The following is a 22,445-nucleotide window of genomic DNA, read 5'->3' on the forward strand; positions in this document are numbered from 1 at the left end:
ATGAGATCCCGTTGTCCTTCAGCCCCTGGCGCTCGCCGGGCTGCGGGGGCAGCCGGGATCGATGGCGCTGGCGGGGCGCGGGGCTCTTTGTTAGCGCAAGCTGCTGCTCGTTTGCACCGAGCCGCCGGCTCCGGGCGCGCTGGCACGGACACCCCGGAGCCCCCAGCCCGTGCCTGCCCCTCCAGGGCTCGATCCCGCCGCATCCCGGCCCCGAGCGGGCTCTGCTCCCTCCCCGGCTCCTGCAGCTCCCTCCCTGTCAGGTATTTTGGGCTCTCCCCCTCTCTGTTCCCCCCTTTTTCGAGGTGCAAAGCCAAAGGAATAATAAACCATTAAATGTGCTCTCGGCAGGCCGGGCTCAGCGGGAAGAGCAGCCAAAGGCACCCGAGTTACACAAACGAGACCCCACAGGGCAGCGGATCCTCCCCCGGGCCTGTGCCTCCCCCAGCAGCGCCCCGGTCCCTCCCAGGGCAGCCCCTTGCCTTTTTCTCATCCTCCTCAGCAGCTTTCTTGAACTCGTGCTCGAAGGAGCTGGCCAGCTCGTTGAACAGCCCCACCTCCTCACAGTTCTTCAGGAACCGCGTCGGGGTCGGGGTCTGATCTGGGTCGGGTTGGAACACCAAGAATTGGTCAGGGAGAGCAAAAAAAACCAAAAAACCAAAACCCCATTTTCCCACCCCAGTCCTTGAGTGGGGAGCCCGGGGACTGTGGGTGCCACCCTGGGGACAGCCAGTGACACTCTGGAACGGGGACACTCATTCCGTGCTGGTTCTGTTCCTCTGGTGTTTAGGGGAATAATCACTGCAGGGAGAGGATTTCTGTCAGCTCCTGGCTGTGGGATTCCCGTCCCTCCCACCCCGGGTCTGCCCCGTCCTCAGCTGGACAAGGAGGGAAAATCAGGAGTGGGATCTCCCTGAAATCATCAACACAGGGAGTGATGAGAGGGGAGAGCAGCCCCAGGGCTGGGCAGAGCCTCGGCCCTCCCCGTGCCAGCTCCCAATCCCAAAATGATTCCCTGGGAATGCTCCCTGCCCTCCCTGTGCCAGCTCCCAATCCCACAGTGATTCCCTGGGAATTCTCCCTTCCTTGTGCCAGCTCTGAATCCCACAGTGATTCCCTGGGAATGCTCCCTGCCCTCCCTGTGCCAGCTCTGAATCCCACAGTGATTCCCTGGGAATGCTCCCTTCCTTGTGCCAGCTCTGAGGCCCAGGGCAATTCCTGTGGGACCATTCCCCACCCCATTCAGACCCAGTCCTGTTCCCCACCCCATTCAGACCCAGTCCCGTTCCCCACCCCATTCACAGCCCAGTCCCGTTCCCCACCCCATTCAGACCCAGTCCTGGCCTCTCTGGCCATCACCCAGCCCAGAAGAGCCCGAGGAGCCTCCCTGCTGCAGGCAGCCTCCAGCTCCATGGGAATCCCACCCGAGGGTCCATTCCCCAGGAAAACACCGGGATTTTCCAGCACAAAGAGCACCCCGGGATGATTCAGCCCCAAACCCTCCCTCTGCTGGGCTGGCCCTGAAGCAAAATCGCCCTCTGGGCACCCTGAGCTGCCCCCAGATCCCAGCCCATGAAATCCAGAGCTCCATCATCCCGATCTCCCTGCAGGAGCTGTTTGTGCTGGGCTTGGGCTGGCTCTAACAGGGCTCCTCTGGGACCATTCCTGCCCAGCATTGCCCTCCCGAGCTGCTGCAGACACTGCCAGGCTGTGAAAACAAACCCTGGAGCCTCCCTGCTCCTGTCCTGCCCCGCCTGAGCAGCTCCTGCTCCTGCCACACAGCTCGGGAGGCACGGAGGGAGCAGCAAATCCCAGGGAAAAAATGGTCCCAAAAAATCCCAGGGACAAAATGGTCCCAAAAAATCCCAGGGAAAAAATGGTCCCAAAAAATCCCAGAGACAAAATGATCCCAAAAATCCCAGAGAGAAAATGGTCCCAAAAATCCCAGAGAGAAAATGGTCCCAAAAAATCCCAGAGACAAAATGGTCCCAAAAAATCCCAGAGACAAAATGGTGGCTCAGAAAAGCCTGAGATAAATGGAATTTCAGGCAGGAGCAGGCCCAGACTCTCTGCTCACAGCCAGCGGGGTTTTACAGCCCTCACTCCCCCTGTCTGTGCCAGAGGCACGGGGCCTGCACTGGTTTGGGGGGTGTAGCTGGTCCTGGACTGGCTGTGGATAAATTGGGTTTGTTTGGGGTTTTTTTTTGTGTTTTACCCCAGAGCAGCCCCCTGAGTGTCAGGGGTGACCTTGTTCCTTGTGCTCCTGAAGCGTTTCATGCTTGCCAGGGAGAGCAATTCTGAAATTCCCAGTGGGAATGAATTCAGCCCACAGCCACAATTCACCCAAACCTTCAGAGCCAGCTGAGCTCCCACTGCCTGCCTCAGCCCCGGCTCGGGGCTGGAGATGAGCGGGGAAGGAGGGAGGTGCCAGGATGCTGCAGCAGTTTTGTTTTGTTTTGTTCTGTTTGGTTTTCCCTAAAACCCCTCTGGTCACCCAGCAGGGACGCAGAGGGACAGGAGGGACTCGGGGGGGCCTCTCTGCTCTGAGATTTGTGGGGTTTGGGTTCCCCCAATTTTACAGAGGCTGTGGGAGCTCCCGCAGAGCTCGTGGGGCTTTAATTTATTAACTGCAGCTTCCTAAAGGCTCGGGAAAATTGACACCTGGGCTGAGAGGGGAAGCTGCTCTGTCAGGGGTGGTTCATCGTCCTCAAAGCACACGCAGAGACGTGAAAGCCCTTCTGGCCATAAATCCTCCAGCCTTTAATAAAAAAGGGCGAGAGCTTAAAAAAAAAAAATTAAAAAAAAAAAAAAAAAAACAAACCCAAACCCCACAAAACCTGATACTACCATAAAAAAAAAGAAAAAAAAAAGAAAAAACTTGGAAGGCTCTGGCTTTGCTCTGGGCCTGATTAAATGCAGATCACAGGAGGTTTTATGGGCTTTGCAGTGCAGCTGGTGCCTGGCATCAATCTCGGCGGGCCGGGCCGGGCTCATACCTGCGATGATGACGGAGTCGGTGCGAGCGGGGCCGAATTTCAATGTCAGCTCGTGCTTGTGTTTATGGACCGCCAGGTGGTCCTCGTTTGTGAACCTCTGCAATGAAACCGTTTACAAAATGGGGAATAAACGCGCGCGGGGTTTTACAGCCAGACCTGCGCTGGGCTGGAGCTGAGGGACGGGGGATTCAGGGGTGGCAGAAGGGGACAGGGCTGTGGGAGAGGGGACAGAAGGGGACAGAAGGGGACAGGGCTGTGGGACAAGGGGACAGGGCTGTGGGAGAGGGGACAGAAGGGGACAGGGCTGTGGGACAAGGAGACAGGGTTAGGGGTAAATGCCCGGAAATTCTGAACCCCAAAATTCCAACTCTTCCTGCGTGGGGCGAGGCAGAGGCAGCCCCCAGGTGGAGCCTCAGGGGGAGCAGGCGAACCCCACTGCAGGGAGGGCTGCAGGACGGACCCCGTCCCTCAGGGAGCGCCTGGGGAGCGTGGAAACCCCAGGGAGGGCCTGGGGCTGGCTGTGGGGCCGGCAGAGGCAGACAAAGGCGGGAGCGAGGCTGAGCAGGGGGAGCGAGGCACGGACGGGGTTAAAGCACAGCCCCATAAAGCTCAGGATGGATTGCGTCTCTCCTAATAGACTGCGACAAACGGGCCGGGCTCTGCAGCGCCCCGGGCATGGAAATGCTGCAGCAGCAAAGCAGAGCAGCAGCAAAGCAGCAAAGCAGGAGCAGCACATTCCTACATTCCTGCCCCTTCCCCTTCCCTCTCCAGGCATGGCAGCCCAATCCCACCCAGAGCCACCTGTTCCTGTGGGGCTGCTCCAGCGTGACACCCACCGGGGGCCTCCCCACGGCTTTATTTACAGCTCTGCTGTTTGAGCAAATAAATCTGAGTTTCGAGCTGAGCACAGGGGGGACAATCCCACAGTGGCAGGGGACAATTCTGCCCCTCAATGGCAGGGGACAATCCCTCGATGGCAGGGGACAATCCCACAGTGGCAGGGGACAATTCTGCCCCTCAATGGCAGGGGACAATCCCTCGATGGCAGGGGACAATCCCACAGTGGCAGGGGACAATCCCTCAGTGGCAGGGGACAATTCCTCCAATAGCAGGGGACAATCCCTCGATGGCAGGGGACAATCCCTCAGTGGCAGGGGACAATTCCTCCAATAGCAGGGGACAATCCCTCGATGGAAGGGGACAATCCCTCGATGGAAGGGGACAATCCCGCAGTGGCAGGGGACACCCAGACCTGGGGACACCCAGACCTGGGGCGCAGCCAGCGCCAGCCCCTGCTCCCCTCAAGGGCTCAAGGACAGGGGGGTCACACACACTGAGCGTCCTTCAGAGCTCTCCAGGTGCTCTGCTGGCCGCCCGTGGTTTGGGTTCAAATTCAGAGGAATCGGAGCTGGAGGGAGAAGAGCCAAGAGGTTTTTGCCAGTGGAGCTCCAGGCACGGACTGAACCCCCGCTGTCCCCCTCAGCTCCGCTCCGTAACCAAACCCTAAACAAACCCCAAATAAACCCCAAATTAAACTTCTCAGCAGCTCGGCCAAAGCCTGCCTGGTCTGGGCAGCTTTTCCACCCCGCTGCTCTGCTCCAGCCTCCCACAAACCCTTTTTGTCCGAGGAGCTTCCACAGATCCTGGCGGCCCCGAAACGCTCAGAACAAAGGAGCAGGAGCGAGGGAATTCGGGAATTCGGGAATTTGGGAATTGCCCCGGATCGCGCCGTCCGAGGGGCCCTGCAGGGGAAGGGACACCCACATTTTTCCATGGTTTTGGCCCCAAAATCGCTGGGTTTATGGGATTCGGCTGCCCGAGGTGGGACCCTGCTGGGACGGGGTGAAGCGAGGGAAATAAACCCGGCTTTTGTGCGGGGCTGGGATGAATATTTGAATATTGAGCAGGCAGGCGGCGTCGGAAATCTGAGCACCTGAGACGGGGGCTGGGGGAAAATGAAAAAGAAGAAAATCCCCAATTCTCCCGCTCCGTTTTGTGCTAAATAAATGTGATTTTTGGGTCAGGGAGGGAAGGGCGGGAGGCGCAGAGCAGGGTCACGTCTCCCCCGCCAGCCCCAGCCCGGCCTCGCCAACGCCAGGTTTATTTTAATCTTTCATTTTCCTTCATTGCCGGATTTTTTTTTTCCCCTAATTTTTTTTCTTTTTTTTCCCCGGCACTTTCCGTGCGTCGGGCGCGCGTTACAGCTCTATTTAACATCTTTATGTGGGCTCACAGCTCGGGAGCTCTCTCCTTCCCTGCGCAGAAATGCTCACAGACACAATATATCTTTCTGCACACATTTCCAAACGCCGAAACCCAGAGGCTGAGTCTGGCACTTGGGCTCTAAATCATGTCATTTTACACAGAGAGGGGAAGCAGAGGGGGAGAGCAGGGGGGGAAGAGTAGGGAAAAAAATGGAATGAGTTAAAGCCACAGCACTGGCTTTAATATTTAATCTCCTTCCATCAGCAGCTGACATACAGCAGGGTTATTTCAGCTGCTATTTTGCGGGTGTCGGAATTAAAAAGAAGATGTTGGCTGTAAAGTCTTTGGGGCGAGGGACAGCAGCAGGGTGAGCTGCCAGCCGGCCCCGGGCTTTCCCAGGCTGGAGCTGCTCCTGCAGCCCCAAATTCGGCGTTTTCCCCATGGAAAATGGACGGAGCTGGGCCGGGCCGGGCGGGACGAACGGCGGGGGCCCCGGGCTGCGACAGCTCCGGGATGGATGGGCTCGTTCCGAGCCGTTCCGAGCCGTTCCGAGCCGTCTGTAGGGCACACACAGCGCTGCCAGCTGCGCCAGGGCCCCGGGCGGGCGGCGGGAGGGGATTTCTGCCGCATTTAACGAGCACGACACGAGCAGCGAGGGCTCGCTCGGCTGCTCGGGGCTTCTCCTGCTGCTGGGAGAGCCGCGTTGGCGGCGGGGGCTCGGGCCGGAGCTGCCGGAGCTCGGGGCAGGGTTCGGCCCCGCCGGTCCCGCTCTGAGCCCGGAACCGGCGGCACCGGGCCGCAATTCCGGGGGAACCCGGGCCGGGCTGCGGCAGCACCGGGCCGCAATTCCCGGGGAACCCGGGCCGGGCTGCGGCAGCACCGGCGGCACCGGGCCGCAATTCCCGGGGAACCCCGGGCCGGGCCGCAATTCCCGGGGAACCCGGGCCGGGCTGCGGCAGCACCGATGACACCGGGCTCGGCAGGGCCGGGGAGGCTGCGGGGCCGCTCACGGCGCAATTAACGGGATTAATTAACGAGCTGTCAGCACCGCGGGGAGGCTGAGCCCTGCTCCGACCGTGACTCGGCACTGGAGCCACCCTGGCCACGGGGCTGAAGCTGCCATGGTGACAGGGCTGGGGCCACCACCGCGGTGACAGCGCTGGGGCCACCCTGGTGACAGCGCTGGGGCCACCATGGTCACAGGGCTGGAGTCACCCTGGTGACAGGGCTGGAGTCACCACTGTGGTCACAGGGCTGGAGGCACCACCGCGGTGACAGCGCTGGGGCCACGCTGGTGACAGGGCTGGGGTCACCACCATGGTCACAGGGCTGGAGCCACCATGGTCACAGGGCTGGAGCCACCATGGTGCCCGCGGGGCCAGTGCCCCCTGGCCCACCGGAGCACGGAGGGGACACGAGGGAGCGGCGGGAGGCTGCACTGCGGTGCGGGAGGGAAATGATGCACGGCGAGCACGAGCTGAGCTCAAAGTCACCGCCTTTAAAAGCTGCCACCCGTTGGGTTTGGCTTCGCAGAAACGTCCCCAGCTCATTTCCATTCCCCGCTGGCCGGGCACGGGCACAGGGAGGCTGCGGTGGGATCAGGGTGACCCTGTGGGCAGGGGACCCCAGGGTGGCTGTCCCGGGTGTGCTGTGACCCCGGCTCCATCTCCCATCTCCCATCTCAGCAATGCCCGGTAATTCCCTCCTCCCCGGCCGCTCGGGTTAATTAATTAATTCGCTAATGTGCCCCAAGTGCCCCGGTCCGCGGTGATTCACGGCCCAAGGGCCGGCGGGACCGCGGCAGTGACCGAGCCCTGTTCACCGGCAAGGAGGGAGCACGGCAGTGACCGAGCCCCGTTCACCGGCAAGGAGGGAGCACGGCAGTGACCGAGCCCCGTTCACCGGCAGGGAAGGAGCACGGCAGTGACCGAGCCCAGTTCACCGGCAAGGAGGGAGCACGGCAGTGACCGAGCCCCGTTCCATGGCAAGGAGGGAGCACGGCAGTGACCGAGCCCCGTTCACCGGCAAGGAGGGAGCACGGCAGTGACCGAGCCCCGTTCCATGGCAAGGAGGGAGCACGGCAGTGACCGAGCCCCGTTCCATGGCAAGGAGGGAGGCGTCGGTGCGGGGACAGCGCCGCGCACACGGCCGGCTCGGCAGAGCCCAACCCCGCACGGACAAACGGAGCCGTCTGTCCGTCTGCCTTCTCCGAACGGGCCCGCGCCAGCGCCCACGGGGACGAGAGGCTCCGATTTGGGGGCCGGGGGTGCCCGGGGCCGCCCCCGAGCCGCGGGCAGCAGGAAACGCCAATTCCTGGAAGGCTGCAGCAGCCCCAGGGAAGGAGCCCGGGGTGCATTTGGAGCCATTCCCCCCCCCGCAGCTGCCCCCGGCTAAAACTGCAGCGAGATTTAAACCCTGAAATGACGTTTTTGGCTCTGGCGGCTCCAGGGACGCTGCTGTGCCTCTGCCTTTCCCTTTAAAACGCTGCTCCCTCTGCCCCGTGATTGATTTCGGGTCCTTCCTTATGTGTGAAAAAAAAGAAAAAGGGAGGAATAACAATAATAATCAAGCTCTGGGCAGCCCTGGGTGAGGAATCCCCGGCCCCGCGGCCCCACGGAGCATTGTGCAAAGCACCAAAATTGAGATTTTTTTTTTTTCCTTTTTCCCTTGTTTGCTCAGATAATTTTTTTCCCGATAGGTTACTCCCCAAAGTTCCCCGCAATTTTACACAAAGAGCTGAGCGGGTTCTGGAGCCCACCCCATCCCACCGCCATCCTCCTTGGCCAGAAGGGCAGAGCGTTTAACTGGGAGTAGGTAAATAATTTAATTTACATTTCTATGGCTTCGCTCATCCCAAAGGGCTTCTCCGGCACAGCCCCCTCCTGGATGCAGGTGCTCGGGCAGGGGGAGGAAGCATCTGGCTCCGTACGTGAGGAGCCAAGGACGTCCGGGGCAGAATCCTCCAGCAGCTCCGCATCCCGCCGCCCTTTGTCATTTCCATTTTCCCCTTGGATTTCGGTGGGATCTGCCCGGGCAGAGCCGGGCACGGAGAGCGGAGCCGGGCACGGGGCGGTCCCGAGGGATTCATCACCACCAAACCCAGGGAACCTCCCGAGCTCCGGGCTTTGGGAAGGAGCAGATGGACGAGCTGGGTTGTGGAGCACCTGGGCAGGAGCAGCGCCGTGGTTTGCACAGCTGGGCACAGCTGGACACACCTGGGCACAGCTGGACGCACCTGGGCACAGCTGGCCCCACGGAGCAGATCCTCAAAACCCGCGGGATGGGGATTTTGTACCCCCAAAACCCGCGGGATGGGGATTTTGTACCCCCAAAACCCGCGGGATGGGGATTTTGTATTCCCAAAACCCCACGGGATGGGGATTTTGTACCCCCAAATCCCCGCGGGATGGGGATTTTGTACCCCCAAACCCCGCGGGATGGGGATTTTTTGGCCCCCAAAAACCCCCACTGGATGGGATTTTGTACCCCCCAAACCCCGCGGGATGGGGATTTTTCTGGCCCCCAAAACCCCCACTGAACGGGTTTTGTACCCCAAACGCCGCGGGCACGCCGCGATCCCCGAGCCCGGCGGAGCGCTCCGAAACGCCGCTTTCCGCTTTCCCGTCCCTGCGAGCGCGGCGATGAACGCATCCACGGCCGGGTGTTAATTACGGCAGCCCCGGAGCGGCCCCGCCGTGCTCGCCGCGCTGGAGCCGGGCCCGGCCCCCCGGGATCCCCCGCGAATCGCGGGGCCAGCGCCGCGTCCCGGCAGCCGCGGCCGCCCCGGTGACCTTGGCCGAGGCAGCGAGGCCGGGCGGGCCCGCAGAGCCGCGGCAGGCGGGGAGCGAGCTCCGAACGCCGAGAGCGCGGCGGCTCCGGGGCCGCACGGAGCCCCGGGCCGGGAACAAAGGCGGCCCCGGGACGGGAACAAAGGCGGCCATGGCCCTTCCCAAATGCAGCCCCGGAACGGGAACAAAGGCGGCTACAGACCCTTCCCAAATGCAGCCCCGGAACGGGAACAAAGGCAGCCATGGCCCTTCCCAAATGCAGCCCCGGAACGGGAACAAAGGCGGCTACAGACCCTTCCCAAATGCAGCTACAGCCCCTTCCCAAATGCAGCCCCGGGACGGGAACAAAGGCAGCTACAGCCCCTTCCCAAATGCAGCTACAGCCCCTTCCCCAAACGTCAGCTCGAGGACCCCAAAACAAACCCTAACCCAAACAAACCCTAACCCAAACAAACCCTAACCCGAACGTCGGCTCCAGACCCTAAAACAAATCCTAACCCGAACGTCGGCTCCACAGCCCCAAAACAACCCCTAACCCAAATATCAGCTCCACAACCCTAAAACAACCCCTAACCCAAACAGCCCCTGACCCAAACACGGGCTCCGGGACCCCAAAGAAGCCCCTGACCCAAACAGCCCCTAACCCAAACGCGGGCTCCAGGACCCCAAAGGAGCCCCTGACCCAAACAGCCCCTAACCCAAACGCGGGCTCCGGGACCCCAAAGGAGCCCCTGACACAAGGGTGGCTCCGAGGGCCCGGCTGTGCCCGTGCCGGGCTGGGACTGTGACTCAGCCTTGACCTTGGGACTCGCCCCAGTCACCCGGAGGATGCCACGGCCCCATTCAGCTTTTTAAGGCCCTGGAATGGTGATTTCCTTCAATTCAGAGCAATATTGGGAATGTGCCCACCCATTCACGGAGCGGAGCCTCTGCTGATGGCTTTATCGCCTGGAAAAGGGGTTTTTGTGTGGATTTATCTCCTGGGGAAGCTGCAGCAGCAGCAGCAGCTGCCTGGGAAGGGCAGCGGGTCAAACACAAAGAGAATTCCAGTCACTCAGAGCTCTGGGGTTTGTCCCCTGTAACGGAGCCATGCAGGGAAAAGCTGCAGGGACCCAGGGGTGCCTGGGGTTAGAAACGACCCAAAAACGGGGAGAGGGAATTCCTGAGGGGCGGGAGAGGCACAAAACGGGGGGCAGGCTGGGATCTGGGGATGCTTTGGGAAGGAGCTGCAGGCATCCCTGGCTGAGGCCCTGCCAGAGGTGCCCCAGGCCAGGCTGGACCAGTGCAGTCGTGTCCCTGCAGCCCTCCCACCCCTCCCTGGCCTTCCCCAGAGCCCCACTGCCCACCCTGCAGCTCCCTTCATCTTCCCCATCCCCAGCGCCAAAGCACCTGAAATTTTCCATCCACGCCACCCACGATCATTGTGTAAAAACTCATTGTTGTGCCTCCGTTCCTGTATAAAAACATCATTTTTGTGCCTCCGTTCCTGTATAAAACCTCATTTTTGTGCCTTTTCCTGGAGATTTTGGCCGACCTGCAGCTCCCTTCCCTCCTTCCCTGCCCCTGCTTCCCGCATCCCGCCGCATTCCCGGCTCCTGCCTGCTGGAGCCGTCAGCACTGCGGTAATTAAAGCTTTTAAAGAAGGAGAGCAGCAGCAGCGGCAGCAGCAGCAGCAAAACCCCAGCGTTCGCCTCTTTCTGCCTCTCGGAAGAGCCACCTGTTTTATCGGAGCGGGGATTTATGGGCACATTACGGCGGAGCTGCTGCTCCCACCCTGATGAGGCTCTCGGTGACCTCTTCTCCCCGCAGATTTATGGCTTCTCCCGGCACACTCCCCTGCCTGGCTCCATCCTGCAGCTCCCGGCTCCCTCTCTCTTCCCCCAGGATCATCTGCAGTCTCTTTGCAGAAGGTGCTGGGTGTTCCTCGCCTTTCTCCACTTTCCCATCAGGGACTCGCCCTGGGCGGTTGGAGCCCAGCCAGGATCAGGCTCGGGGAGCCAACACTGACCTGATCCCGACACCATTCCCAGCAATCACGTCCTGGCTGCCCCAAACCCCCCTGAGCAGACACAGCCCCGAGGTGCCAGGAACCCTCTCCCAGCAGCTTCCCCCGCATCCACGGCGAGGTGCTGCTGGTGCAGCGATGTGGAAACACAAAGCCAAGGTCACCAGAACCATCCCTGAGGAGGCTGAGCCGCTCCTCTGCCCCCGTTCGGGCTGGAGGCAGCAAAACCTCGCAGGGAGGGAGCACTGGAATTCTGCTCTGGAGAACTGGGAGCACTGGAATTCTGCTCTGGAGAACTGGGAGCACTGGAATTCTGCTCTGGAGCTCTGCAGATGGGAGCTCTCCCCTCCAGGCTGGGCAGGGAGCAGGGCAGGAGGAACTGCAGGGATGATGCTGGGCAGGGAGAGCTCAGGGCCGAGCCCTGGGCACTGCAGGGCACCAGGAAAGGCTCAGAGCTGAGCCCTGGGCACTGCAGGGCATTGGGAAAGGCTCATTCCTGAATTCCCAGCACTGCAGGGCACAGGGAAAGGCTCATTCCTGAATTCCCAGCACTGCAGGGCACAGACAGACATTCCCGTTCTCAAACACCCCCAGGATAAACACCCCAAACCCTGGCAGACATTCCCGTTCTCAAACACCCCAAACCCCAAACCCTGGCAGACATTCCCGTTCTCAAACACCCCCAGGATAAACGCCCCGGCTCCCCCCGGCTCCCCCCGGCTCCCCCCAGCTCCGTGTGCGCTGCCGCAAAGCCGCCCCAGCCCAGCCCAGCCCAGCCCAGCCCAGCCCAGCCCAGCCCCTCTCGCACAAATCTTTACTGTCTGCATCTCTATTCCCTGCGGGAATTTTAGGACTTTAATGTTTTTATTGTTTTAATCCGGCATATAAAAATTAAAAAAAACCAATCCCTTGAGCGGAGCAGCTGGGCCGAGCTGCCAAAGCTCCGGGAAGCTGCGGTGCTGTAGCAGGTGTTAAAGCGGCGCTGGGGCTCGGAGGGCCGGGCAGCATCGAGGGGCGGGATGAGCCCGGGCCGCGCTCGGCCTCTCCCAGCCCGAGTTTCGCTTTTGTGCCGCGCACCGAGAACCAAAGCCCAGCCCGGAGCGAGGGCAGCGCTGGCCCCGCTCGGCCCCGGGACTCGCGGGGACGCCGGAGCCTGGCCCGGGCTCTGGTTTTTAGGAAAAACCCCAAATGTGGATTCTGTTCCTCCGCTGAGCCCCTCCATGCGCAGCCCTTTGTGCGGGAGGACGAGGAGCGCCCACCCCGCTCCGGCGGCACTTCCCGCCCCCTTTATGGATCCTAAACCCTTTATGGACCCCGAACCCCTTTATGGATCCTAAACCCCTTATGGACCCCGAACCCCCTTTACTGACCCCGAACCCCCTTTATGGATCCTAAACCCTTTATGGACCCCGAACCCCTTTATGGATCCTAAACCCTTTATATACCCCGATCCCCTTTACTGACCCCGAACCCCCTTTATGGATCCTAAACCCTTTATGGACCCCGAACCCCCTTTACTGACCCCGAACCCCCTTTATGGATCCTAAACCCCCTTTACCGACCCCGAACCCGACCCCAAGAAAGGCTCTCACACACAGCAGCGAGAAACTGAGGGGAAAACGTCAGCAAAAAAAACCAAAAAACCCCGAAAGTAAAAACCACCCGAGTGAAAGCCCCGCATATTTCTGTAGAAATACAGGAATTGAGGTGTTTTTGCACCCTGTGCCGACAGTTCCGGCCCCAGGCGCTCAGGACACGCTGTGTCCTGTCTGCCCGCCTCCAGTGCTCCCGGTATTCCCGGTATTCCCGGTATTCCCAGTGCTCCCGGTATTCCCGGTATTCCCGGTAGTGCTCCCGCTGCCGGAGCCGCGTGGATCCCGCGGCTGCCGCAGAGGGGCGGAGCGGCCTCCGCAGCCAACAAAGCATCCTTGGGAGAAAAAGGGCGGATTTGGGGCTGGCAGCGGCTCGGGAGCCCAGGGCCGGTTATCATTTATTTATTTATTGGGTGTTTCAGTAATTTAGGGAAAGCTGCTGGTCCCTCCTGCGGCCCGCGGAGCCACCACGGGGAAGGGACCGAGCCCCCTCCTCCTCCGGGCTGCGGCTTTAAACCGTGGAGCGACAGCTTGGCCGGGCTTTGGACGAGAAGTTTACAGAAAATCCTGCGGACTCAGGCAGCTTTCTGAGCGCTGGATAAATCCTTCCCCCCAGCCCCATCCCTGCCGCGGTGCTGATGCTGGGATATCCGCGATGCTGGTAACGAGCTCTTTGTCAGAGCTGCTGCTCCCAGGAATAAGTGATTTGTTCTCACAGTAAAATAAAAAGGATTTACAGTTGTCTCAGAGCAGCAGGCAGGGAGCGAGCGAGGCTTCAAAACCAAACAGCCTTGACTCCAAAATGCTGGGTTTAACACCAGGAAATATTGCACTTGCCAGGAAAACACCCGGGGCTCGGGCAGGGGGAGGAGAAGCTCAGGGCTGAGGCTTTGGCAGCTTTGGCTGCACTCTGAAACCCCTCCCTCCCTGGCCAGCGGCCCCCAGAGCCCCGTTCCCGAGGGTTTCAGGGACAAACGACACGCAGGATTTGCAGTTCCTGAGAGAAACCCAGCCCGGGCCCAGCTCTGAGCCGGGCTCAGCCTCCAGCTTTGGTTCAGAGCCCAGGAGCACCAGAAACACCCGAGCCTGGCTCAGCCCAAGCCTGGCTCAGCCCGAGCCTGGCTCAGCCCCCATGAAGGCAGGGGCTGGGACGCTCTGTGCAGCGTCACCCTGGGGCCACCCTGAGCCCAGAGCACCCCTCGGGAAGGGAGCAGGGAGAAGCCTGAGCAGGGCCCTGCAGCAGGAACCCTTCCCTGCAAGGACACTGTGGCACTGCATGCACCGAGCTCCCAGCCTCACCCTGAGTTCCCAGCCTCATCCCCAGCTCCCAGCCTCATCCCTGGCTCATCCCAACTCATTCAGGTGTCCCCAGGAGCCCGGCAGGGCTTGGACAGGGCTGGGAACTCCCCGGGGCACGATCCGGGGCCAGTGCCCTGTGGAGCCCCAGGAAACTGAGGCTGGCCCTGGTTCCAGGCCGGAATTTGGGACACTGCCCGGCCCCAGTGTCCATCCCCACTGTCCATCCATCCCAGTGTCCATCCCAGTGTCCATCCCCAGTGTCCATCCCCATGTCCATCCCCATGTCCATCCCCATGTCCATCCCAGTGTCCATCCCCAGTGTCCATCCCCATGTCCATCCCCATGTCCATCCCCATGTCCATCCCAGTGTCCATCCCAGTGTCCATCCCAGTGTCCATCCCCATGTCCATCCCCATGTCCATCCCCGTGTCCGTCCCCGTGTCCATCCCAGTGTCCATCCCCATGTCCATCCCAGTGTCCGTCCCCCTGTCCATCCCAGTGTCCATCCCAGTGTCCATCCCAGTGTCCATCCCCAGTGTCCATCCCCATGTCCATCCCCATGTCCATCCCCATGTCCATCCCAGTGTCCATCCCAGTGTCCATCCCAGTGTCCATCCCCATGTCCATCCCCATGTCCGTCCCCATGTCCGTCCCCGTGTCCATCCCAGTGTCCATCCCCATGTCCATCCCAGTGTCCGTCCCCGTGTCCATCCCAGTGTCCATCCCAGTGTCCATCCCCATGTCCATCCCAGTGTCCATCCCCAGTGTCCATCCCCATGTCCATCCCAGTGTCCATCCCAGTGTCCATCCCCATGTCCATCCCAGTGTCCATCCCCATGTCCATCCCAGTGTCCATCCCAGTGTCCATCCCCATGTCCATCCCAGTGTCCATCCCCCTGTCCATCCCAGTGTCCATCCCAGTGTCCATCCCAGTGTCCATCCCCATGTCCATCCCAGTGTCCGTCCCCGTGTCCATCCCAGTGTCCATCCCAGTGTCCATCCCCATGTCCATCCCAGTGTCCATCCCAGTGTCCATCCCCGTGTCCATCCCAGTGTCCATCCCCATGTCCATCCCCGTGTCCATCCCCGTGTCCATCCCAGTGTCCATCCCCGTGTCCATCCCCATGCCCAGCCCTCCCTGGGCAGTGTCCCGCCTGCGCTCCAGCCACAGAACGCTTCCAAGAACTGCCAAGGAATCCCAGCCAGAGGAATGATAAAGATTTTAACTTACAGGAAATGCTGCTATTAAATAATATTTAAGTCTTAATTATATTTTAAACCGGCCATTTTAGAAAAAAAGAAGTTCTATTATGGTGCTTTTGTAGTTAAAGGTCTGTCAACATTTCCATTTTAAACCTTCATTTCTAGGGGGTTTATAATTTGGCCATAAAAATTCATTCTAGGCTGGAACTTGGCAAACAGGGGCTCAGCCTAGGAGCAATATTTTTTATTATCCAATTTGGTTTAAATTGGTTTGGCCGTTTTTAAGTTATAGGAGTGTAAAAAATAAACGTTTACTGGTTTCAGATGCCTTCTCAAGCTTATTATTATTCAAAATTAGCCTTCCCCCTCCCCACCTCCAAAAATACCTTGGGCGAGAGGTGGGGGAGCCGGCTGGGCTCTGCTGACAGCCCAGAGTTACGGCCCAAATTAATCCAATTCCCTCCTCTTCCTGCCAAGAGCCCCTCCAGAGCTCCTGGAGCCGGCCCCGCTGCCCTGCAGGACCTGCAGCAGCTCCCACCCCTGCAGCTCCTGTGCAGCTCCTGCAGCAGCTCCCACCCCTGCAGCTCCTGTGCAGCTCCTGCAGCAGCTCCCACCCCTGCAGCTCCTGGGCAGCTCCTGCAGCTCCTGCAGCAGCTCCTGCAGCAGCTCCCACCCCTGCAGCTCCTGTGCAGCTCCTGCTGCAGCTCCCACCCCTGCAGCTGCCACGGCAGGAGCTGGCCCTGGGATGAAACTGGACCAGGGGCAGGCACAGCTCAGGGGCCACAGCTGGGAACCCCGAACTGGGAACCCCAAACTGGGAACCCCAGACTGGGAATCCCAGACTGGAACCCCCAAACTGGAAACTCCACACTGGAAACTCCACACTGGAAACCCCAAACTGGAAATACCAAACTGGGAATCCCACATTGGAAACGCCAAACTGGAAACACCAGACTGGAAAACCCAAACTGGGAACCCCAAACTGGGAATTCCAGACTGGAACCCCCAAACTGGAAACTCCACACTGGAAACTCCACACTGGAAACTCCACACCGGAAACTCCACACCGGAAACTCCACACTGGGAATTCCGCATTGGAAACGCCAAACTGGAAACACCAAACTGGAAACCCCAAACTGGAAACCCCAAACTGAGAATCCCGCATTGGAAACGCCAAACTGGAAACACCAAACTGGAAATCGCACACTGGGAATCCCAAGCTGCAAACCCCGCACTGCAAACCCCACACTGCAAACCCCGGAGCAGCCAAGGCCGGGGCCACCCCGCAGCAGTGCCAGGGTGAGCTCCTCACGGCCTGGCAAGGGGAAAGGGCCGCTCTCCCCCTCTCAGACCCCACAATGCAGGGGTGAATAAAGGGAACAACCCTCATGGTCTGGGCTGTGTGGCCCTTGTCCCCCTCTCTCCGACCCCATAAAGGGAACAACCCTCACGGTCTGGGCTGTTCTCCCCTCTCTGACCCCATAAAGGGAACAACCCTCACGGTCTGGGCTGTGCAGCCCCAAACCCAGCCCAGCCAATGGCAGCAGCAGCCCGGGCCCCATCCATTACTGGGCAATAGAGATTTAAGGGATAATGGCCATGGCAGCAGAGTATACAAAGCAATAAACTGCTTTTGAGCTTGGTTAAATGCCAAGTGATGCTGAGGCTCGACGCCATAAACATTATTTCTATTATATGACAAGATAAGAGGATACAATAAACCGGCAAGAAGAGAGAGGGGGGAAAAAATAAAAAATCATTTTCTGGCCTCGTGAAAAGTTCTGGGCTCGGCGTTTCCTGGACACTGCACAAAGCAGCACCTCCGAGCAAGGGTTTAGGGGGAATAAATTGGTAAATTAAGGGGGGGTTTAAAAAGCAAACGATTGTCTGAGGAAATGGCCTGGATAACTGGAGCTCTGCAACTGGGGCTGGAGGGATGATTTGTGTGCCCTGCAAAGGGAAATGCTGTGGAGGGCAGGGCTCGGGAAGCTGTGCTCACTGCTCAGTATATTCAATGTATTCTGTATATTCCGTATATTCAATGTATTCTGTATATTCTGTATATTCTATATATTTAGTATATTCCGTATATTCAATGTATTCTCTATATTCAATATATTCCGTATATTCAATGTATTTAGTATATTCAGTATATTTGATATATTTAGTATATTCAGTATATTCCGCATATTCAGCATATCCAATATATTCTATATATTCAGTATATTCCATATACTCAGTATTTCAATATATTCCATATATTCAATATATTCCATATACTCAGTATTTTCAGTATATTCAATATATTCCATATATTCAGTATATTCCATATCTCAGTATATTCAGTATATTCAGTATCGCACCCTGCCGCTGGGCAGCAGGAGTGGCCAAACAGGTTCATTGACAGGGAAACTCCTCCAGGAGAGCCCGGAGCACCCCAGGGTGGCACCTGCGGGGTCCCTGGGGGCTTTGGGGCCGTTTTCCGAGGGGGGAGCTGGAGCCAGGCCTGGGGAAAGCTCCCGAGGCAGCAGCTGAACCCCCCGGCCCCAGAGCTGTGCTCTGGGTGCCTTAATGAGCCAGATGAAGCTTTAATTTCCTAATTAATGAGGTGGAGCTGTCCCAATGCACAGAGCTTGGGAACAGCTCCCGATTCCAACAGCAGGGCCCAAATTCCCCCCAAACCTGAAGGTTTAACTCCCCAATCCCCCCAAACCTGAAGGTTTAATTCCCCAATTCCCCCAAACCTGAAAGCTTAATTCCCCAACTCCCCCAAACCTGAAGGTTTAACTCCCCAATCCCCCCAAACCTGAAGGTTTAATTCCCCAACTCCCCCAAACCTGAAGGTTTAATTCCCCAATTAACAAGGTGGAGCTGGTGGAACACCCCCGGTCCCAGCTCTCAGCCCCTGGAGTGGCTGGAACTGAGAGCTTTGGGGTGATCAGCACCCGGAATTGAGAGGTTTGGGGTGATCAGCACCCGGAATTGAGAGCTTTGGGGCGACAGCACCCAGAACTGAGAGGTTTGGAGTGATCAGCACCCAGAATTGAGAGCTTTGGGGTGATCAGCACCCGGAATTGAGAGGTTTGGGGTGATCAGCACCTGGAATTGAGAGCTTTGGGGTGACAGCACCCAGAACTGAGAGGTTTGGGGTGATCAGCACCCAGAACTGAGAGCTTTGGGGGTGATCAGCACCCAGAACTGAGAGCTTTGGGGTGATCAGCACCCAGAACTGAGAGCTTTGGGGTGACAGCACCCAGAACTGAGAGCTTTGGGGTGATCAGCACCCAGAACTGAGAGCTTTGGGGGTGATCAGCACCCAGGGAACCCTGGCTCCAGGCGCCCCCTGTGCCTCCCAGGGCCATTCTGGGGGCAGGGGCTGCCCCGGCTCCCCCTGCCCCATTCCCAGCTCCCCCTGCCCCATTCCCAGCTCATTCCCTGCCCCATTCCCAGCTCCCCCTGCCCTATTCCCAGCTCACTCCCATCTCGGGGACTGGGGCATTCTCCAGCTGTCCCTGCGGGAGGCTCCAGACACCCGACCCGGGTGGGATCGGGGCTCTGCAGCTGTGCCAGCCCGGCCCGGGGCTGGAGAATCCCAAAATAGCCTCCCTGCAGCCCTGGCAACCCCAAACACGCTTAAGGTGTTTACAGCCGCTGCGCCCCCGCACACGCACGGACATCCCTGCTGCCCTGGGGAGCGTTTCCTGCACGGGAACAGGAAAAGGGGGAAAAGGGGGGAAAGGGAGGGAAAATGGGGGGGAAAGGGAGGGAAAATGGAGGGAAAAGGGAGGGAAAATGGAAAATGGGGGGGAAAAGGGAGGGAAAATGGGGGGAAAAAGGGAGGGAAAATGGGGGGAAAAAGGGAGGGAAAATGGGGGGAAAAAGGAGGGAAGACGAAGATAAAAGGAGGGGAAAAAAGGAGGGAAAAAGGAGGGAAAAAAGAGGAGAAAAAGGAGGAGAAAAAGGAGGAGAAAAATGGAGGCAAAAAGGAGGGAAAAGGGAGGGGAAAAGGAGGAAAAAAGGCAGAAAAAGGTAGGAAAAAGGGGGAGGAATAGGGAAGTAAAAAAGAGAGGAAAAAAGGAGGGAAAAAGAGAGGAAAAAGGGGGGAATAGGGAAGGAAAAAAGGAGGAAAAGAAAAGGAGGGAAAAAGGAGAAAAAAGAGAGGAAAAAAAGGAAGAAAAGGAAGAAAAGGGAGGAAAAAGGGAGGGAAAAGGAGGGAAAAGGGGTTTAGGGCATTAAAGATGGGGCTGGTGTCAGCTGCAGAGGGACGGAAGCAGGGGCTGGGGCAAATCATGGAATCACCCAGGACATTCCCCCATCCCAGCCCTGCTGCCCCTGCCCTGGATCCCCGATTCCAGCCCTGCCCTGCTCTGAAGGACGTCCTGGGAAAAGCAGGCACGAGGTCAGGCTGGATCCCCATGAATCACCCCGCTCGGAATTACCAGGATCCCAGCATTTCCATATTAACATGAGGAATTGTCGGAATTACCCATAAGCAGCAGGCTGGAACAGCCAGAGGAGGAAGCAGCCACCTTTATATGTCATTTGTGGGAGATTGTGGGAGATTAAATTTAAATACATTGTTGTTTGCCTTAATTGCTTGTTTGAAGCCGATTTTAGGGCTGCGTGATTGAAGGGCTCACACCATTAAGTGCTCAAACACAGCTAATACATTTTATAAATGGCCTGCACAATTTCACAGGCAAAGAAGTTTCAGATAAAAAGCAGCCTCCAAAAAAAAAAAAAAAAAAAAAAAAAAAAAAGAAAAGGCAAAAGGAGGAAGTTCACCTGCAAGGGGTCAGGGAAGGATCTGGGTGAGGCTCCTGCCACAGTGACCAGAAAGGTGGGAAACCCTGAATATGTGGTTTTGAACCAGGAGGAGTTCCATGATCCCCAGTGCCCAGCAGATCCCATTGAACCATCAGGAATTCCATGATCCCCCAGTGCCCAGCAGATCCCATTGAACCAGCAGGGATTCCATGATCCCCCAGTGCCCAGCAGATCCCATTGAACCAGCAGGGATTCCATGATCCCCCAGAGTCCAGCAGATCCCATTGAACCAGCAGGGATTCCATGATCCCCCAGTGCCCAGCAGATCCCATTGAACCATCAGGGATTCCATGATCCCCCAGAGTCCAGCAGATCCCATTGAACCAAGAGGAATTCCATGATCCCCAGTACCCAGCAGATCCCATTGAACCAAGAGGAATTCCATGGTCCCCAGTACCCAGCAGATCCCCCTCCATCAGCTCCAGCAGCAATTCCATCATCCCCCAGTTCATCCCAGTACCAAGTGCCAGGGACCCCCCGAGCTCAGCTTTGGGATGTTTTCCCAGGAAAGGGAAGGAAAAGGGGATGGGAGCAGAGTTTTCCCAGGAAAGGGAAGGAAAAGGGGATGGGAGCAGAGTTTTCCCTGGAATGGGAAGGAGAAGGGGATGGGAGCAGAGTTTTCCCAGGAAATGGGAAGGAGAAGGGGATGGGAGCAGAGTTTTCCCAGAAAGGGAAGGAGAAGGGGATGGGAGCAGAGTTTTCCCTGGAAATGGGACGGAAAAGGGGATGGGAAGGTGAGGCTGGAGGAGGATGAGCCTCCCCCATCTCTCCCATCCCGGGAAGCTGCACAGAGGCCCCAGGGAGGAGGAATTCCCGCAGGCACGGGACGAAGCCCATCCCAAAATAGCGTTTTGGGGACCATCACCTGTCACATTCCCAGCTGCTGCAGAGGGAACGCGGGAGGCTCCTGGCCCTGCAGGCTCTGGGTTTATCCCCGGGCAGCAGGACAGGGGCACAGCCCAGGGCACAGGAACAGCCTCATCCCAGGGGCTCTGCTGGGAGCCCCCAGCCAGGGCGTGCACCCCACAGACCCCAGGGGCTGCTTTGCTTTCCCCAGGGAGCCCCTGGAACAGCAGCTCAGAGCGCTCTGGCTTGGGGATGAACCCGCCACAGTCCCGGGAAACCAAAACCCCATTAGACCCCCAAGCCAAAACAGCCAAAATCCCGTGAGACCAAACCCTGACCCCAAAGCAGCCAAAATCCCATCAGAGCAGACCCCAAAGCAGCCAAAATCCCGTGAGACCAAACCCTGACCCCAAAGCAGCCAAAATCCCATCAGAGCAGACCCCAAAGCAGCCAAAATCCCGTGAGACCAAACCCTGACCCCAAAGCAGCCAAAATCCCATCAGAGCAGACCCCAAAGCCAAAGCAGCCAAAATCCCATTAAACCCCAAAGCCAAAGCAGCCAAAATCCCATTAAACCCCAAAGCCAAAGCAGCCCAAATCCCATCAGAGCAGAGCCCAGAGCAGCCAAAATGCCAGGAGAGCAGAGCCCAAGGCCGTACCTGTCCGCAGCCCGGGGCGCTGCACACGAAGGGCCGGTCGTCACCCATCCTGCAGAGCCTGGGGAGCAGAGAAGGGACAGAAATCCTTAAAGAGCCCCAGAAATGCCCACAGCACCCGCGGGGCCGGGATGGAATTGCCCCGGCCCGGGTTTAGGGTCTGGGAGGGTGCGGGGGCTTCCCTGGGCTCCAGCAGCACCCAGGGGTGTCCCCCCCGAGGGTGGGCAGCAGCACAGCCCCCCCAGCACGGCCCCACTCGTCCCCCTCGGTGTTCATGGGGTCAGGGAACATCCTGGGAGCCCCGGGGATGCTCAGAGCCAGCCCAGGCATCCCCCCCAGCACCAACAAATCAGCAGGGACAGTGGCAATCCACAGGAAACAAAGTGCGAGCGAGCAGCCATCAAATAAATCCACGGCCTCTCTCTGCACCGGTTATATTTTCAATGGGAGAGAACTAAAATTTGTCATTTAATTAATTAAGGGATTATAGGAGTGGTGCTCCGTTTTACAAGGCAATAATCGGGCTCCCCAGTGGGTAAACTACAAGGCTGATGGCAGGGGCAGTTTATCACGGATTACAGCCAAGGATAACAAAACACTCACTCCTATTATGCTACAAGTGAAGCTGCTCTCATTAATAAAAAATAAGAGTAAATAAAGTGAAACCCTCCCCCCCAGTCTCAAACTCAGAAACAACGGTTCCCTCCTCCACCCACTGCTATTTGACAGCAGGATTTCACAGAGCTGTGACAAAGCAAATGCTGCTTCCTCGGGGGCTGCCAGCACCTCCTGCTCCGAGCTGGGCTGGGCTGGGCTGGCAGCGAGGGGCTGGGGCAGCAGCAGGGTTTGCACTGCAGCCCCAGGGTTGGTATTTTTAGGAGCTGTGTGAGAAAGAGCTCCAGGAATGCGGCAGGGAGAGCGGCAGGAGCCCCTGCTCCCCGGGCAGGAATCAATGAGCTGCTGAAAATGAACAGAAATGGTGATTCTGTGCCGCAGGAGGGGAATCCCTCCCCACAGCCACGGCGGGCTGA

At 58.5% G+C, this 22,445-nt stretch overlaps 1 protein-coding gene across 1 annotated transcript in view; it reads right to left on the minus strand.

The window, feature by feature from the left end:
- LOC139586033 (cyclic AMP-dependent transcription factor ATF-7-like) overlaps positions 1-22,445 on the minus strand; it is a 43,096-nt gene that overhangs the window by 11,571 nt on the left and 9,080 nt on the right. Inside the window, exons 2-4 of the mRNA XM_071419165.1 lie at positions 21,418-21,475; positions 2,994-3,090; positions 480-598 (exon numbers count right to left, since the gene is read on the minus strand). Of these exons, the coding sequence (XP_071275266.1) occupies positions 480-598; positions 2,994-3,090; positions 21,418-21,465 (264 nt within the window). The 5' untranslated portion in view covers positions 21,466-21,475. The remainder of the gene's footprint in view (positions 1-479; positions 599-2,993; positions 3,091-21,417; positions 21,476-22,445) is intronic.

This window comes from Agelaius tricolor, unplaced genomic scaffold (assembly GCF_023055355.1).
Source record: "Agelaius tricolor isolate 1412-34295 unplaced genomic scaffold, bAgeTri1.0.p SCAF_101, whole genome shotgun sequence".
NCBI lineage: Eukaryota > Metazoa > Chordata > Aves > Passeriformes > Icteridae > Agelaius > Agelaius tricolor.